The sequence below is a fragment of the Trichoplusia ni genome, chromosome 26, assembly GCF_003590095.1.
Source record: "Trichoplusia ni isolate ovarian cell line Hi5 chromosome 26, tn1, whole genome shotgun sequence".
Taxonomy (NCBI): Eukaryota; Metazoa; Arthropoda; class Insecta; order Lepidoptera; family Noctuidae; genus Trichoplusia; species Trichoplusia ni.
In genome coordinates this window covers 696,529-716,150 of record NC_039503.1, presented here as the reverse complement: position 1 = coordinate 716,150, position 19,622 = coordinate 696,529, and the positions used below count along the sequence as shown (strand labels likewise).

The following is a 19,622-nucleotide window of genomic DNA, read 5'->3' as shown; positions in this document are numbered from 1 at the left end:
TTTAAAATTTTATCCAATTGTCATTCATTCATTGGGCATTGTAAATAGCACTAGCACTTCCCTATAAGTTAGCAGGCTGAAATTTTCAGCGTAGCTTCAAACCCGATGACAATGCAATTTGCATCTATGTATAAAAACAGATTTTGATAGAAATTTAATGGAGTGACATTTAAAAACGTGGGTCTTTGAGTTTTTTTAAATCTATTAATTATGTTCATCATAATTACTTTGTTAACGATATTCTCTTGCTTCGTTTCCAATCATAAATTAACTTAACGGGCGCAATATATAATTAATAATTAAAATGTAAAATTATCATATTATCCCTTAGTAAAATATTAACAAGAAAGTGAAGCGTCAAATATAAATATAGTCTAAGTGAGGTTCAGAAAAATAAACTATACGAAGAAGAATCATAAATTCAAACATTATACAAGTTGCATCTCTTTCTTGCGCCAGTACTTTAATATTTGAGTAACAGAGACAGAAACAAGCGATTGCAAAAAATAGAGCACGCGATTGAAGTAAAACTTCTTTGCTACTACTACGAGCTGGCAATTAAGTTAAAATTCAAAACATGAATATATCATACAAGATGTGTTTTATAAATTATCTACTGCCAAAGAAAGCCTGTAACCGACTTCCATTGCACTGTCGTCCAGGGCTCCAATTCTGGTATTTACAACGGCCGATGAATGAATGAAATTTGGCTCAAAATGTCAATTTTCGTATTCTCTTGAGAATTTTTCTAATTGGAAATTCAGTGCAGGACGGTACACTCAAGGTCAATACAATTATCTTCTAATTATTGTATTGGCAAAATGCTTAAGATAATAGGACTAATTTTGAATTTAATCCAATTGCCATTCATTCATCGGCCATTGTAAAATAGCAGAATCAGGGCCCAGTTCCCTCCTAGACGCGCCTAAAGAAGTATTTCTACAGTATCCTGTATTTCAGTGTATTTAGTATAGTTTATTCATCTGAGCGTTAAGATTGCATGCAATTACAATTATATAATCCCCCTAAGCTGCCAACTGCCAGGGGCTACTGCAAAGTCTTAAAGTAATATTATCGCGCTGTGTAAGAGAGATAGCGCTCCACGCCGTGTTTAACGCTGTCACTCTTCCACAACTATAACATCACCTTAAAACGTAGTGGTACACCCTCTGGCCGACATTTTGATGACGTAACTTGTCGGTATTTTTTTTAAAGTCTATTTAACATAATTTGCTTTAAATGCGGCAAGGTACCTATTTATTAGCAGTTAGCGGGGATTATAACTCATGCCTTCATTTAATCATACAACTACATATAAAACGATATAATTAAACGAAAAAATTAACGTTCATATCTACTATCTAATAGAAAATATTCAAACATTCGTTCTTTATACTACAACTACACAAAAAACTAAATTAACAACGTTTAAACAGATCAATGTCAAAGAAGCTATACTTTCAGAAAAAAATTGTCAAAGTCGGTTGTGCAAGCGGGACAACGCACTACAATATGTAGTACGGCATCTCTCTTCCACCGCCGCAATAATATTACACCGTTATATTTTAAACGTTGTATATTTAAAACTATACTACATTTGTTCAGGTACTTAAAAGAAGATTGAACTCTTCGCATATCTTTTATACAAACCCATATTTAATAAATAAACTGCTGATATATTTTATTCAATAACCTTTATTATTGTTTTACATTTATTTTTAATCGCGTCACATATTCAAACTGAGTTTTAAGAGTTTGTTCTTTTTTTTAAGTAACTGAACAAGGAGGATGCGTTCGATATTAAAACTCTTTGGTTAGCGAAAAGAGGGTGACAAAATTAAAAAGAAAAACAATTTACCTTCGAGTCAAATCCAGATCAGGCTCCCTTTGCAAGCTGTCATGTAAGCTTATATAATAAATAATACACAGTATTAGTATTATAAATATAATAAACTGATTGCGCCTGGAGCGATACCATCGCTTTACCTTAACCGACATCTGGAACAATACAGAACATATGTTTAAAAACATACAATATTGCACTCCTGTATTTTCTTGTCAGCTAGTTTATAGCCAAGAGGTTTTACCGTTGGACTGCTAAAGGACAGTATTATCCCAATTCGCACTAATGATAGATTCACTTACTGCGACCAACCTCAATTTTTTGGAACGCTGATTAATTTCATTTGCTGATACAAATATTGCAATGAAAAAGTTCAAACTTCAGTCAGGACTCGGCCCTGCGACTCCGGACTCCGGACTCGGCGATGCGAATGACGTCATCAACTAAGAATTCGAATTTGTTGAATGTTAAAGTTTGACAGATAAATTAAGGTTCCGTAGGTACAACATAAGGCATTATAACCGGCCAAGTGGGAGTCGGAATCGTGAACTGAAACAAATCGCTTGAGTGACAAGTACATTTTTGACATTGAGGTACCCGCGTTACACATTACAGATTACCGTGGCCCAATACAAGAAGGGCAAAGTAAGGAACATGGGTGGGATTTAGTCAGTAGAAGTCTGACGCTCCCTTGAGCTCAACACAAAGCACAAGGAGTCATTAAAATTTGATGAATTCACCAAAAAAAAAACTGCCGTTCATCATAACATTATCACGAAATATACTTACACTAGCTGACCCAGCAAACGTTGTTTTGCCCAATAAATTATTTCTAGTTGTATGTATTTTTAATGCCACATTATAAAAAATAAAAACAAAAAAAATCGTCCAAAAATATTTTTTTTTTTGTGTGGGCAGCCCTTAACACTGAGGGGTATGAAGAATAGATGTTAGTCGATTCTCAGACCTACAGAATACGCATATAAAATTTGGTAAAAGTCGGTTGAACCGTTTCGGAGGAGTACGGTAACTAACATCGTGGCACGGGAATTTTATATATTAGAGATATTATGTAAACTGGAAAATGAGTACAGTCAACAGCGGTAGAGGATAAAAATCAGAAATCCAATACTAAAGACTTGTTTACACGAAGCGAGAAATGTCATAAAATTTGTAATGCATTGCTGGGTGATACGGCAACAGCAACAGAAGTGACTAACCATTGACGTCAATGTACCGCAACTTGCATGCTATTTCTCGCATCGTCTAAAACGGCTTTAATAAACGAAGATTGTGTGTGGCGTCGAGGTGATTCAAAACTATGTCAAAGTACTGAGTATGCGTGATCATAAACATTAACTCTTTGTTAACTTTACTATTGAACTCGCAAGATTTGATAGCAGACAAAGGGAAGAGCGAAACTAAATACATATTTGTAAGAGTACCTGCATTTTATCCATTATTGAAAAGTATCCACACATTGACCGAGTTGAATACTGTCAAAAATATTATTTTATAAAGTCTTTTTATACAGGACGTTGTTGAAACGACACCTATTCAGCACTGCTGTATTACGATAGTAATGTGTAACTATCTCATACCACCATCTAAAGACCGTTGTGTAAGAGAGACGGCGATCTACAACGCGTCATGGCATCTCGCTTTAACAACAGTTTCAGGAGGTACCTACAATACTGACGTATTGGATATTTTTAGGCTTCCGTAACAAATGGGTAGAAAAGAAACATTATTACCTACTTAGGCTCCGCAATCCGTCTGTCCGTCACCAGATTGTATCTCATGAACCATGACAGCTAGAGCTTCAATAACGGTTGTTACGATCATACTATCGTTGATGAACCTATACTCTATACTAATATATAAAGCTGAAGAGTTTTTTGTTTGATTGTTTGTTTGTTTGAACGCGCCAATCTCAGGAAATACTGGTTCAAATTGATTTTTTTTTGTGTTGAATAGACCATTCATCGAGGAAGGTTTTAGGCTATAAAATAAATCATCACGCTGCGACTAATAGGAGCGAAGATACAATGGAAAATGTGGAAAAAACAGGGTAGATATAAATCATAACTTATATCTTCTAACCACGCGGACGAAGTCGCGGGCAACAGCTAGTAGCAAATAACGAGGGTAGGAAACTTACTTTGTTTTCTTTAGCCAATTTACAAGGAGCCCTCACCATTCAGACACTCACGTGACAAATTAACCGGAATTTAAGAATTTCAACATTTCTCAGTTATGAAAATCAGCACACAATTTAATCAGTTCCATATTTATTGGAAAACACACTGTGTAGAACAATAAATATGAAATAAATTATTTTTATCAACAAGTTACGTTCAAATAGGATCGTTAAACCGTTTGACTTTATGTAGTAAAATACTATTTACTATGTAGTAACCGTTACAGCCTAGGCAATAAATCAAATGGGCAAACATTAACTTATCGGCTTATTCAGTACTTACTATTTAAACGGCATTAAATTTCAAATGGTTTGGGAATTTGAAACCATTTTTATCAAGCATATTAAGTATCAATAAAATACATTCTAAACCACTCGTTTGTTACCCAGGCTTCGTCTGTCCCTGTCAGCAACCTCCATACAAAAATTTATCAAAATTTGTTCAATCGTTTAAGCGTAAATGGTATTCTGAAACATATATCTGACATTCGTTTCCCCGTTGAACGGTTCTCCTACAGAACGATTCACTTTTCATTATTGTGCCGACAGAACGTTTGAACGGCGAACGATTCGCCGACCCAACCGTTCATCTGCCCCTGCGGAAACAGGTCGAATGTCTATAAAACATAGGTTTTTGACCTGTTGCCGTTCATTGTTTTAAAAAACACAAAATAATAATCAATAATAATCGGCCTAGCCTTTTCCCAACTATGCTGGGATCGGCTTCCAGTCTAACCGCATTCAGCTAAGTACCAGTGTTTTACAAGGAGCGACTGCCTATCTGACCTCCTCAACCCAGTTATCTAGGTAATGATACCCATTTGTTAGTCTGGTTTTCAGACTTTCTAGCTTCATACGACTCGTAACGAGTGTTAAAGATGTATGAATAACAATTTAACGTGCCTTTCGAAAGACGGAGGGACTCGTTATGACAAAGATGGTCACAGATCTACGGACCAACCGCGTCAAGCGTAGCTTAACCAGTGATCGATTCACTTATGCAGTTTTAGCTTAGCCATGAGCTCCTCTTTAAAACCAATAATACTAATATGTAAGACTAGCTGTTGCCCGCAACTTCGTCCGCGTGGTTAAAAGATATAAGTTATGATTTTTTACTTTCCCTGTTTTTCCACATTTTCCATTGTATCTTCGCTCCTATTAATCGCAGAGTGATGGTTTATAGCCTTAAGCCTTCCTCGATAATTGGTCTATTCAAAACAAAAAGAATTTTTCAATTTGAACCAGTAGTTCCTGAGATTAGCGCGTTCACACGAACAAACTCTTCAGCTTTATATATTAGTATAGAAGTATAGATTAAACTTTGCAAGCATAGCCATTCCGAAGGATTTTATTATTTCCGGTTAGCTTATCATTTAACTGCATATAATTTTAAATTAAATGCACGATACATGCTAGTATTATTGTGCTAATGATAGGCATACATACTTGATATTAAAGCACGCAATGTAATGGTAAAGTTAAAACGCGGTTAATATACCTATTGATTCGCGAATTCCCATCTCAATAGAATACGAAGTTTTACTGGCGGTGTACGAAAAAATCTATACTCTATATACTAATATATAAAGCTGAAGAGTTTGTTTATTTAAACGCGCTAATCTCAGGAACTACTGGTTCAAATGTTTTTTTTTGGTATTGCATAGACCATTCGTCGAGGATGGTTTTAGGCTATATACCATCACGCTGCGACTAATAGGAGCGAAGATAGAATGTAAAATTTGGAAAATACAGGGAAATCTATCTTCTAACCACGCGGACGAAGTCGCGGGCAACAGCTAGTATTAAATATTCTAGAATATTTTTTATCATATACGATCAATTGATTGTATTTTGTAAGTTATAGACACGTCAAACTTATTACTTACCTACACTTAGCGTGGGGGTTCAAAAATATTACAGTCAAGAAATAATCTTGCCTGCACTGCGACATGTACGAGCCAGTATTATTAGTATACTAGCTGTTTCCCGCGAGTCCGTCCGCGTGGACTTCAGTTTACAGCGTGGGGTGGTTCCCGTTACCGTATAAATGCCGGGATAAAATGTAGCTATCATAAATTTATGTTAAACTAGCTGTTGCCCGCGACTACGTCCCCGTGGGTAGAAGATATAATTTATGATTTAGGTATACCTGCCCGGTTTTTTTCACATTTTCCATTGTATCTTAGCTTGTATTAGTCGCTGCATGATGGTTTATAGCCTAAAGCCTTCCTCGATGAATGGTCTATTCAACAAAAAAAGAATTTTTCAATTTGGACCAGTAGTTCCTGAGATTAGCGCGTTCAAACAAACAAACTCTTCAGCTTTATATATTAGTATAGAAGTATAGATGAACAATTTTTAAGCCAAACTTCAAACTCGTAGTCCATTCGAAAAAAATGCTTCATACAAAGTTTTACCTCTCCCCCCATTACAACCCTTTTTCCAGTTAAAAAGTTACGTTGTATCTGAATTCGATAACACACGTGCTTTAGCAACTTACTTTGGGTTCAGAACAATGTATACGTGATGTTGTCCGCATATTATTATATTATATTATAATCAGTTCAATAGTTCTCGACTGAAACCGAGACAGACAGACACTTTCGCATTTATAATATTGGTATAGATTGCGTGCATCCGTCATATGAAATGGGCCATTGTTAGTAGGCCAGTGGGCGTCAACCGGCATGGCTGCATAACGTTTTGAACGCGATATCACATGTCAATGATACTGTCAAAACAATTAACTAAAGAGCCATGCTTTTTATTACAATTGGCATTATCAAAGGTGTTAAAGGTTCAGTAGAATGTTTTTATAGGTACTTCAAATCTACGCAGGACGCATACGGCCATATCTTTTAAAAGTATTATTGCTGGCATGAAGAAGAGATACCGCACTACACCGTGTATTGCGCTGTCTCGATTTCACAACCACAATTTCTACCTTCTTCTTCCATAATAGACGAAATTTTCTGATCCTCTGATCTGAACTTTAAAAAAATCGTCTCCCGCAGTAAGGAATTTAATCCTAATGTCGCGGGGGTTTTACAAACATACAAATCCCATGCACAAAGACACTCAGACTCAGAACAAGCATTCCTGGACCGCAAAATTGCTCGTCCTACGCGGGGATCAAACCCGCGTCACGCCTCGCACAGTGGCTTTGGTGTGGTGACCTTAACCTCAACTTCAACTCTATCCGTGCAGTCCAAACTTGAAGGTTAATAATAAAAACATTCATACCAAACGAAATGATTAAGAAAAAAACTAGTTTTCACAAATAACAAAAAAGGCGCCATTAATAGAAAACAATTTAATAAAAATGAATGTTTTGCGTTCTCAATTTGTCTTCACTTCAAAGGTCGAGCTGATAATATTCTCGTCTTTAAAAGAAGTGATAAATCGTGGTCCAGACAAACAATTGCAGGTCATTATACTTAACGAAGGAATTGTCTCGAAGCTGACGCCTACACCGGCACGATGTCATACAGTGTTCAAGGATAAAGCTACATTCAACTAGCCAAACAAAACTAGAAGGAAAACGTCGTTAAACGTTCCACATGTAAAGTGATCTAGAGTTATGCAGCTAACTGTATTTGAATATTAATTGCACAGATGGCGAAGTGGTGAAAGTTACGCGAATTTCAATTAAAAATGTCATTTCTTTTCACGGCCCAGTATATTTGTGCCCGAGAAACACGGAGATCTTTGGTACAGGGTTGAGTAAGCGAATATATTTGCTACTGGTTTTTTTGTATACGTTTTGTTTAGATAGCCTTGCCCGAACGTCCCACTGCTGGGTAAAGGCATTTGTCTTTCTCATGAGCCGCAAGCAAATAATTCGTTAGGAACAAATGCAAAACATCCCGTTTTATCCACCTGGGTCTGTCTCACTCACGTCGATTTTGAGTTAAGGAGATTTGAAAGCAATTTTTGACCATGAGCAACGGTCATTTTTTTCCTTGCATATTTGGATATCTAGTCTTATTGTGGGATACGGTATTTGGACACAGGCAAAGTCACAGAAAGTTAGTCCTCCAAAACAAATATTAGCACGTCCTACATACAATCTTATCAGTACTTCCATATCTACCGTCCTTTTTATGATTCATTGATATATTAATGTAGAAGACTGTTATAATTAGCAATGCTGACATATTCCATGTAGGAATATGACATAGTTATTTGACGATTGTATTTTACAGTAGTTGTAACATCGCAAGAAAAAAGAAAACTATTAGCACACTATTAGAATGCGTCAAATGTGTTGGACTGACAATTATTCGACAAGTGACGTGACATTGACCTGCCACTTGTTTTAAGACCCAGATTTAAATTTAGCGGAATCCGACGTGTTTTGAAATACACCAACTAAACATCGGTTTACAAAAAAAAACTTAAAAGAAAACTTTTTGTTCTGTAAGTATATCACTTTTTCATGTCTTTATTTGAAAACTCTGGAGTCGAAATTTCCTTTCTGACTGGAAATATTTTTTTCCCCTGAGGGGTCACGTCAGTTCGACTTGCGACCCCGCCGCGTCAGCTCATAATTCAGGACTCCGGTTGGGTCAGAAACTAGTGGGGCACTCTCGACAAGTACACGTGAGTAAACCGTTGCATCATTTAATATTAATAAGTCACATAAAGATTAAAAAACAACATCAATGTAAACTTTTTTAAAAGAAATAGAAATAGAAAGAGAATCAATTAGGCCGGTGCTCACCACCTCTTCATATCACTGCACTTTTAGAAACGAGACAGCGCTTTTGTGACATGTTTCGTCTCTTTTGCAACCTCAGTAACATTAAGTGTTTTGATCCGCAAATCTATACTAATATAATATGTATAAAGCTGAAGAGTTTGTTTGTTTGTTTGAACGCGCTAATCTTCAAAACTATAGGAGCGAAAATACAATGGAAAATGTGGCAAAAACGGGGAAAAATATTCATCTTCAAGGGCTTCTGTTCAAAAATTTTTAACTTACATCTTCTAACCACGCGGACGAAGTCGCGGGCAACAGCTAGTGTGTAAATATAATTGAATTCTAGTATTTTAGAATCTTTCAAATGGACTTTTGTGGCTGACTGATCTATTGCAAGCTAATGGTGCAATGGCTTAACTAACGATCTTCTTTCGTAAATATGAGATAAGAATCTGATATATTTGACACCTACAATTTAACCCCGACACAAAAAGGGGTGTTATAAGTTTGACTTTCCTATCTGGTTGTCCGTCTGTGATATCATAGAGTTCAATTTCGTTTGTTTTTTTAAAAGGTAAAAAATGAGCGAGTGGTCTGGGACATGTTTGATAAAAATTGGTTAAGCCGTTTAAAAGTTGCGTGTGTGAATCAATGTATGTTTCTTTGGGATCATTTTCGATTTTTAGCGGGCGGCAGCTACTATAATAAATCCATAATGACGACCTCCGTGGTCGAGTTCGATCCCGGTCGGGTCAATGTAAAAATTCACATTTCTACATTGTCTCGGGTCTGGGTGTGTGTGGTACCTTCGTTATCTGAATTCCATAACACAAGTGCTTTAGCAACTTACTTTGGGTTCAGAACAATGTATGTGATGTTGTCCGCAATAGTGGGAATTCTGGGGATTATACTGTGAGCTGTTGTTTCGTTGAAGCGGAACTAAGCTGAGTGAAGGGGAAAAACCTGCCATCTATTGTCTCTGCAACGGAACAAACTGTGTTAAATTTAATTCTTGGACTGTGATTGGCAAACCCGCTTCATATACAAAACGGGTGCTTATCTATATCTATACTCTATACTAATATATAAAGCTGAAGAGTTTGTTTGTATGAACGCGCTAATCTCAGGAACTACTGGTTCGAACTGAAAAAATCTTTTTATGTTGAATAGACCATTTATCAAGGAAGGCTAAAGGCTATAAAACATCACGCTGCGCCTAATAGGAGCGAAGATACAATGGAAAATGTGGAAAACGGGGAAAATTATTCTTTTAGGGCTTCCGTTGCGTGCGCTGCGAAAACAGTTCAAGATCTTTTAACCACGTGGACGAAGTCGCGGGCAACAGCTAGTTGAAAATATTTCTTCAATATAGCTCAATAAGCTATGGATAAATAGTACGCAAATCCATTACAATAAATAAAAGTGAATGGGACTTCGCAAACTTACCCACCATGCACGTAGGTTGTGATGGAGTGTTATCATGAGGCAACCAACGCATTTGTACATTAAAACATTTCTTTAATAAAATTTATCACTGTTATCCATAATTTGAAAATTATTTTTTTAATTTTAGTAAGAATTATTTTTAAAAGGGTGGTTTCTTAGTTGTTTAATCTATTATTATTTAATTTATTATCCTTACCTTTTTTAATTATTTCCTGTAAATTAATATGTAGGAGAATAAAATACAAAACAAATTATTATGTAGCAGTTAGGTACTTATTAGAATAAGTTGCCTCAATAAATTGGGCATCGTCGATTGACAAAATCGGCCGGTCAACCACAATAGGTCAACAGTTTTAAAGTAATATTATGCAGATGTGGAAGCGAGACAACGCACTACACGTAGAGCGGCGTCTCTCTTTCACACGAGTGAGAAATCACAGAGGTGATTATCGGCAGATGGCTCATGTCATTCCTTGGGACAGACATTTTTTTAATACCGTATTCAATACTTGTCGTTTGGGCTTAAGTATTTCAAGGACTTACAGACTTAGTTAAATTTCTGTAATAGGCAGAAAAGATATAATTATTCAAAATAAAAAGTTTTTTTTATTACAAATAGGCCGTGTTCCAGGCACTTTTTAAACGTATTAGTAATGATTCTAGTTGAACGGTTTTAAAACGTTATTCCTAGGCCAGTGGCGTGGACCAGTGGCGGAAGTTGGTGGTGGCACCCCATCGAATGTAAAAATCATTATTTTTTCAGTGATAAAAGACATGTATCATTTATTATTTATAAATGGTGAAAGAACAAAATCAAATAATTAAATATTCACTAAGACTCCACGAAATTCTACAAAAAAAAACGCCCCTTCCGCCCCCTTAGCTACGCCACTGTCTAAGCATGGCGAAAAACCGGTAAGAAACTTTAAAGTCCGAAATATATAGAAGCGATTTAAAACTTGGATACGATGGAGATGGGACTTATAGGAGAGTACTAATTTGTATGGATGAGTTTTATAATGAAAACATAGCATTTCTGAAACACAGTGGAATTGTTTAACAAATGCCTTTTTTTCAGTTGAACTGGCTTTGTAACGACTGTGCGACTGACTTGAATGTTTGTGAAACCCTCGCAGCACATGGATCTAATTCCTAACTGCGGGAGTCGCAGTCTTGCAGTCGCAGAGTCGCAGTCTTTAATTAGAAAAAATATAAGTACCTAGCGACAAACTACCAAAAACAAAAAAAAGTCCATAAATAAAGGTAGAAAAGATAAGTGCAAGGTCAATTAAATATACCTATGATATGCTTGCTTCAAAGTTGAGCCAAGACGAAAAAATACTAAATTTGCAACAGATCAAGGATCAAATCACTACTCGCACGAATCCATATTCCAAGGTTTTGAGACTTTGACAGAAACTCTGAGTTAAGTGTCGGGTTGGTCGTCAAGTACACGAAAAGACGACTAAATGCATGAGAAAAGTAAAAAAGTAAAAAAAAAAACAACTTTTAATAATTTCGCCAAGGAAAAAAACCGACTTTAAATAAAAAACTATTGACGCAAACTTTATGAAGTTTTTGAGTATCAACAAAATAGGTTCATCCAGTCTGAAGTTGTGTAGTAACCAAGAAAAAAAAAAATAACACAAAGCACATCCTACATGTACACCTAATGATTACATTCCATACAAATATTGATAATGTTTAAAGGCGAAAGCAGAAACACGAATTGTTTAACTGTTGTCATTTTAAAACAATGAATGATGAGCACTTGTTTAAATATTGACAAGGACTTCCTGACGAATTGTTAGTCACCATAGGGTGACTAACAATACGTCAGGAAGTATATTTATGTATCTGAAAGTGTACTTCTATCTGGGCTATATGTGACCAGGGCATCCAAAAGATAAAGTGGGTTGGAAGAAAAGGGGAAATTGTCCAACGGTCGGCTCTTACTAAGGTAGTATTATAACCTTCTTCCAAAACAGTATTAAAGGTGTGCAATATGAGTGTCAAAGACCTACTACAATTTCCTTTGGCCGTGACAATGAATAAATGAGTTATTAATTTTATTTATTATAGGTCCTGCAAAAACCAATTATACTAATAAAGACCATAACATTAAACGAAGTAGCAAAAACATATAAAACCTCACTCAATCGTGCACTTGGCCCGCAGTACACTAGACTTTCAGAAAAGATCGCTTTTCAATGATCTGAAGACACATCATAATAACAGTTTGGAATCCAGAAAGCATTGACTGCGGAAAGGCATTTAGTTGTAGGTGATATAGGGCAAAGTTAAAAATCGATGAAGCCTGGAATAATTAATTCATAAAGACTTTTATTTCATTAAATATGTGAACAAAGTCATTTGGCAACAGGGAAAAGAAGAATAAATCAAAACAATTGTGGTCATAATTCATAATGTTTCTTAAAAATATTGAATTAATAATTTAAGCAGGAAAGCAGGTTTAAGCATTCAATTTGTTAATTAACAACTTATGTGTAGAAGGAAAAAAATACTTTGAATGTTCTGTTTAAAAAGGGTATAAACCATAGTAGGAAAATTGTTACATGAACAATTTTTAATTAGCACTTTGTATTACACTACAAGTACTTGATGAAGTCTAGTAATAGTTTTTAAGATTTTAATTTTTTTATGAAGACATTTTACGGTTTTTTTTTTGTTTTAAATAGAGGTGTAGCAAGATAAAGCTTATGAAGCTTTTATTATTTAATTTTAGAATAAACTTGAACATTTGTGTGTCCCATGAGTCTTGTGTTATTTTCTATTTTTAAACTATTGATAGGGCAGTAAAGTAAATAATAAATTTTTTGTGGTAAAATTTGTAATTTTTCTAAATCCAAGTTATGTTATAGAAATATTTAGAGACTGATAATATTCTCAGACACATGAAAAGCATTTTAAGTAGATAGATTTTATTACAGACAGAACGGGGAATCAAAGTCCAGCTTTGCCCAATAGTGGAGCAAACAGCACTAACTACATAGTCATTATTAAAGTACGAACAACTTTTAATCAATCGTCTAAAATAAAATAATAAAAGCAAATATTTAAATCTTTCCATGCAATACTCCAACCAAAGATGTTCTTTAGAAAAAAAAAAATTGTGACAGATACAGTAGAAGGAAAACTTTTGTGTTTATCATAATATTATGCATACACTCAAGGTTTTTTAACAGTTGAATAACAAGATCTTAGATAATTTTCTAAAAGATCGATATTAACATTCTTACGTGTTTCTACAATTAGCAAGAATCGAGGCCGGTATGCGTTCTACATAGTGAAGAAATGATAAAAAGTGCAATGTACATTTAAAGCGTAAATAATTATTGTCGTTTAATTAAATATTAATACTGCGATTTTTATCTAGAGCATTATAATCATTAGGTAAACATATTCACTATAAAATATGGGCACTTCGTAATTTTGTTAGGAATCTTTCATTTGAGTAAAGCATAGTTTTTTAACAGATTATCATGACATAAAAATTAAAAAAGAAATATAAAAAAAGTATTTACTTACTTGTGAATTTGACCTAAAATTCTATAAAAAAAAGAAAACACTGTGCCGGGTTACACAATAATCGTTCACATGTATTATTTTCAAATTATGAGTTTGTATTTACAGCGGATGTATACACAAATAAAAATAAACAAATATTATCGAACCGCTCTCAAGTACGACTAATAATGACTGTTAATGACCAAATTGCTGATAACAAACGTGTAATAGAAAACAATTAACAAATCAATCCCCGCTTTGACAATTGCATTATGACGTACAATATGGACGGTTTACGAAGCGCGCTATTGTGATGGCGCTGCAGCATGTCTTGCGCTTGCAATCTTTAGGGTAATCATACATTGAATTAATTATTTAAAACACCTTAAATTATAAAACGCAACACAAATACTATGTAGATATTAAAACTTTTTTAGTTTAATTCAGAGCTTGTTTCACAGCTCGTCGGAAATCTTAAATCAACGCCATCTTGTCATTATAGCTAAAACCAATGACAGGCTTGTAAGTATTAGAGTTCAACTGTTTTCTTTAAATTTAACATGGTACCATAATGTTAGTAATTATTAAGAGGGCTTTAAAATCTTAATTAGTTTTTTGTCTCCTCCTAATTACTCCACTTGCAGGTTTACTAAATAAGACACCTGTGAGTAGTTGTGAGCTTGGCACTGCTTACGTAATTTAAGTTGGCGCCTACCGCAGTGTATGATAAGTCATGACCTGCCCAATAAAACAGGTTTGTCAGTACTATAAGTATGACATAAAACTTTCTCCTCGACATCGTCAGCATAACACTCTACGCTGCAGATAGGAGAGGGGTCTAACAATGAATTGTAGCGTCTCCAGAGTTGATTTGAAAATAACATTACGTTCCAGCATTGCTTCTGTTTAGTTAATTTTTAAGATTTTTCAGGTTAATTTTACAGGCAAAATGCACATTAACCTTCTAACTTTAGGCTTACGTTAACTTATTACAGTTTAAAATGTGATTTAAAGTAATCGATAACAAAATGGAAAAAAAATTAGGTACTTACGTCAGTTACAATTAATCTGTCCTAAAATTTTTAAAAAGTAACTTCGAAACAGTTTTCCGCCAAACTGTGCTTCGAAAATATCAACAATAACAGACTTCCGTATCCGATAGTAATTATGTTTATATAATTTTCCACATACGTGAATGGTTCAAAATCAAGTTCGTCCAACCTTGTATCAAATCGATCACCAGCCAGTGTATTTGAGACCTTAGTCATGTGAATACGTGTTTTCGCGGTTGATTACACAATGATTTACGTAAGTACAATTTATTTATTTACTATTAAAATGGGCTTGTTTACATTAGGGTGAAAATAAAGTAATCCATATAAACTTTATATTGATGTTAAAATGTTGGTACCTATTGAACGTTATGTAAGTTATTAGTAGATGCTACTTGCTAGTTACAGCTATAAAGCTTTAAACCCAGTAGGTAGGTACTTAGGTACGCTATAATCCGGTACTAAGTATTTACTATATTTTTAGACCATGATTAGATTTTCAAATTAGCAACCCTGACAATTGTAATCCTCATTTTTTATTTCCCGCCGTTTTTGATACACTGTAAGTGTTGATTGCTATATAAAAAAAATCAAAACAATTACAACATTTATAAGTCACAAGTGCTTTATAAATTAAAAATTAAAATTTGTTTTGTTTGGCTGTCGGCAAAAATTCCTGTGCCTTAGCCATTGAACTGCATGATTGAATGAATACCTTTGTCATTTGTCATGTGTGTGAAACGTATTCATTGTGACTATGTTACGGCGGCTTATGTAATGTTGGATAAAGAACAAATGCGCTTTTAGAATACTTATTAAGGTACACGAATTGCAAGGTATCTATTAATGTAATGTAACGTCTAATGTATTTTAGAAACATACAGCTGTAAACAAAGCTAGGACAAGGAAATACAATTTTTCACCTCAATTATCATGTCTTCATTAGTTTCATGTTAAACAGTGCTTTAACTCTCAAGCCACGTTTTGCTTGTTTCACCTTGACCCCCAAAGTAATAAACATCATCATTCTATAACTTTTGTTTGTTTTTTACAGATTTTTACAGATTTTTTGAAGATTTTTCTCTATTTTTCAGTCTTAAGAAATAATTCGATGAAGGTCGGAATATAAAAGCATTTATCTTAACCCGTCAACTCTTTATCTTACTACGGAATAAATACAAGAAATTTTCCAACTTTCGTCCAGCCTTCTCGAGTCCTGGATTTAAATCTATACTAATCTATATCTATATCTATACTTCTATACTAATATATAAAGCTGAAGAGTTTGTTTGTTTGTTTGTTTGAACGCGCTAATCTCAGGAACTACTGGTTCGATTTGAAAAATTCTTTTTGTGTTAAATAGACCATATATCAAGGAAGGCTATAGGCTATATAACATCACGTTGCGACTAATAGGAGCGAAGATACAATGGAAAATGTGGAAAATACGGGGAAAATTCTAACCACGTGGACGAAGTCGCGGGCAACAGCTAGTATTACAATATTACTTATTTATCTGTTATTCTGAAGTAAAACTGAATTTTTTAGATGTCGAAGCAGCTTGCAATTATAATTTAGAAATGTATTTTCAATATACGTCACCAAAATGGCCGCCAAGGTGTTTGCATTTTTGGGGGATTAACTAGATGCATTGAAAAACTGAAACTAGTTGGTAGGTAACTATAAGCTTGTGATTACGAGACAAGATCCCAAAAGCCGTTCATATTTTTCCATTCACGCCTTTATTAGTAAACTTATAATAATTATGATTACGTTAATATTGGGGTCCCAGCCTTCGATATAAATCAATCTGGAGGTCAAGTGTACTCTATTAACGCAGATAAGACCTCAACCTATTTATCTGTCTCTTGGATAGTCTTGACAGTCAGATAAGATCATTAGGACCTAAAGTAGGGACAATTAATATACATATATTATATATATTTTTGACTGTTCCCTTGATTTTAGAACGAAATCGTGTCAAATACTTTTATTTACAGTATTACTTAAGACTTCTAAAAGATAAAAATTTGTGACCCATTACACAATTTGATTTATCGATAAGGCATAGTAAGATGATTAACTTGAAATAGATAAGAATATTTTAGGAAACCCGACATTTACGATTGAACCATTATTTCTTTAGAAATATTTATAGAGTCTACCTAATGAGAGACAGCATTGTTTAGGAACAAACAAATCTATATACTAATATATAAAGCTGAAGAGTTTGTTTGTTTGAACGCGCTAATCTCAGGAACTACTGGTCTAAATCGAAAAATTATTTTTGTGTTGAATAGACCATTCATCGAGGAAGGCTTTAGGCTATAAACCATCACGCTGCGACTAATAGGAGCGAAGATACATTGGAAAATGTGAAAAAAACAGGGCAGGTATAAATCATAACTTATTATCTTCTACCCACGGGGACGAAGTCGCGGGCAACAGCTAGTCAAAAATATATTAACTACAACAAATTACTTTGTATACAGCGTGAAAGTAATCTGACGGAATGTTCTGGAATTGAACGAGAATATTGCAGCTTCCCCTTTCTTGGGAATACCGGCCTGATAACATCGTCTAGCCAGACTTCTAAAGTACCTAATGAACTCACATTTATGATGTTTTGCTTTCTTAACGCCTACCTTTTTAAACTAAGAGACTGAGTGTTTGCCCCTTTAAATCTTCAATTGTTTACTTAATACTGCAGATTTCTTACTCGGGACGTTACGTTTGTATTTTGCCTTACGTATATTTGTATGAGTTTCATAGTATTAGATTATAGGTGGATTCGGTAAAAATAAAAGAAAGAACTAGTACGAGCGGAGGTCTTAAAAAAAACGATGTGTAAGTTGACCATAATAACTCAGACGAGTGAAAAATAGATTTTGTCCGATGCTCAGAAGTCAATATGCACATAAAATTTCATGAGAATCGGTCTTACCGTTTCGGAGGACTTCAATTTCGTACCATCACAGGATTTTCTTATATATTAGATGATGACAATGAATTACTGTTTTAAATACGATAATTATTTACTGTCCCTATACGTTTTAGATTTAAGGTTAGTATTTCGATCAAAATAATGTAAATTACAAAAATCGTTGCAAGTTGATGGGCGATGACCTCTCTGACAACAGTAAACGGTTTGCCATTGAACATTGTCGTACTGTGCCTACGTATCATCAGTTTTGCATCACTGATTCTGTTACAAAGGTTGTATGTAAATCATACCTACATTTAAATGAACGGCTTTTCCCATATGGATTTAGGCCTTTTTGTAGACCAAGCTAGGAGGCTTCCTTGTAGTATCAGCCTTGATTATTTGATTGTTACGATCATTGAAGGTTTGAGCATTGATCACCACGCTAGCACATCGGATTCCAAATTTTTTGGGTTCCATGTTTCTTTACAATGTTCTCTTTCACTTTTTTTGATAGCGAAGTCTTAGAATAATAAAAAAAGTACCAGATTGTTTCTTTCCCCGTATTGAGATTGAACCTGCACCTAGTACATGCATATCCATACACTAGCTGTTGCCCGCGACTTCGTCCGCGTAGTTAGAAGTTATAATTGTTAGGAATTTTTGAACGAAAGCCCTCGAAGATTAATATTTTTTCCCGTTTTTGCCACATTTTAAATTGTATCTTCGCTCCTATTAGTTGCAGCGTGATATTATATAGCCTAAAACCTTCCTCGATGAATGATCTATTGAACACAAAAATAATTTTTCAATTTGAAACAGTAGTTCCTGAGATTAGCGCGTTCAAACAAACAAACTCTTCAGCTTTATATATTAGTATAGATAGAACTGCAAGGCAGTCACAAAAACAACAAAATCGCTTCCTTAACTTTGAAAGATTATTTTTAAGTGTAAAGTAAAGACTATGGAATATTGTGTAACAGGATAACATGCTTTTGTTTCTACATTCTCTCCAAAAAAAAATTAAAACAACCCTATTTTTAAATATACTCTTTTCAATTCCAGATAACGCGACTACTGTTCCTAACATTGGCCTTACAAACGGCATACAGCGAAAAATGCATCGGAATAGTCTTCACCAACCGATGTTACGAAGTCGAAATTCTAAAAGAAGGACTCAATAACATCCATCAAATGGCCTTCAACAATAATGATAACACTCTATACTTCACATTCGATCAAATCGCAAGGATCCCAATGAGAGCCCTTGGCTTTTTCAACTTGGAAACTAAAGCCACAGGCATCGTCGAAGGCATTAGAAACGCGACGGGAATAGCTATCGATCAGAGAAGAAATAGAATCTATGTAGGCGGTGCTGATGGACTATTCTTCATTAACGAAAAGAAGGTTCCAGAACAATTGCCAGTACAAGACAGCATTCATTACTTATTCTTCAAAGACATCATATTCTTTATCAACAGGAGGAGAGAAGCTTACAGATTTGAGTATGGTGTTGTGAGTCCCTTGCAAGAGTTAGCAGGAATAGCAGTCGACAAATTAATAGTTGACGATGAATACAATATGTTTTTTTTGCAAAATAGGAAATTGTCTAGAGTTAAATTAGGCACCAGAGCGATTAATACCCATGAACGGTACACAGTAGATGCTATAACGACTGATTTTAATTACAGGCCGTATGTAAGTGCGACAAGTGGTCTGTATGTTTATAATAAATATAAATACGCCTTAGATAAAGTTTCTAATATAGTTGATTTAAAGGAAATTACGTTTAATAGGCAGGGCGACCCTATTTATGTGGTTGTCGATAATATTGTCAAGTTGAACAACCCTGTACCTTATATCAGAGATTAAGATGTTTATTTTGTTTGTGATAAATTTATTTATTGTAGCATAGTTGTTTTATTTTA

At 34.6% G+C, this 19,622-nt stretch overlaps 2 protein-coding genes across 2 annotated transcripts in view; one reads left to right on the top strand and one right to left on the bottom strand.

Annotated features, from left to right (window-relative positions):
* LOC113505498 overlaps positions 1-13,993 on the bottom strand; it is a 32,739-nt gene extending 18,746 nt beyond the window's left edge. The window contains exons 1-2 of the mRNA XM_026888238.1: positions 13,741-13,993; positions 1,859-1,998 (exon numbers count right to left, since the gene is read on the bottom strand). Coding sequence (XP_026744039.1) covers positions 1,859-1,998 — 140 coding nt within the window. The 5' untranslated portion in view covers positions 13,741-13,993. The remainder of the gene's footprint in view (positions 1-1,858; positions 1,999-13,740) is intronic.
* A 335-nt stretch (positions 13,994-14,328) lies between these two features.
* Positions 14,329-19,603, top strand: LOC113505645 (ommochrome-binding protein-like). The gene is made up of 2 exons (XM_026888449.1): positions 14,329-15,027; positions 18,760-19,603. The coding sequence occupies exons 1-2, from the start codon at positions 15,019-15,021 to the stop codon at positions 19,564-19,566; spliced, it is 816 nt and encodes a 271-aa protein (XP_026744250.1). The 5' UTR covers positions 14,329-15,018; the 3' UTR covers positions 19,567-19,603.
* The last annotated feature ends 19 nt before the right edge of the window (positions 19,604-19,622 follow it).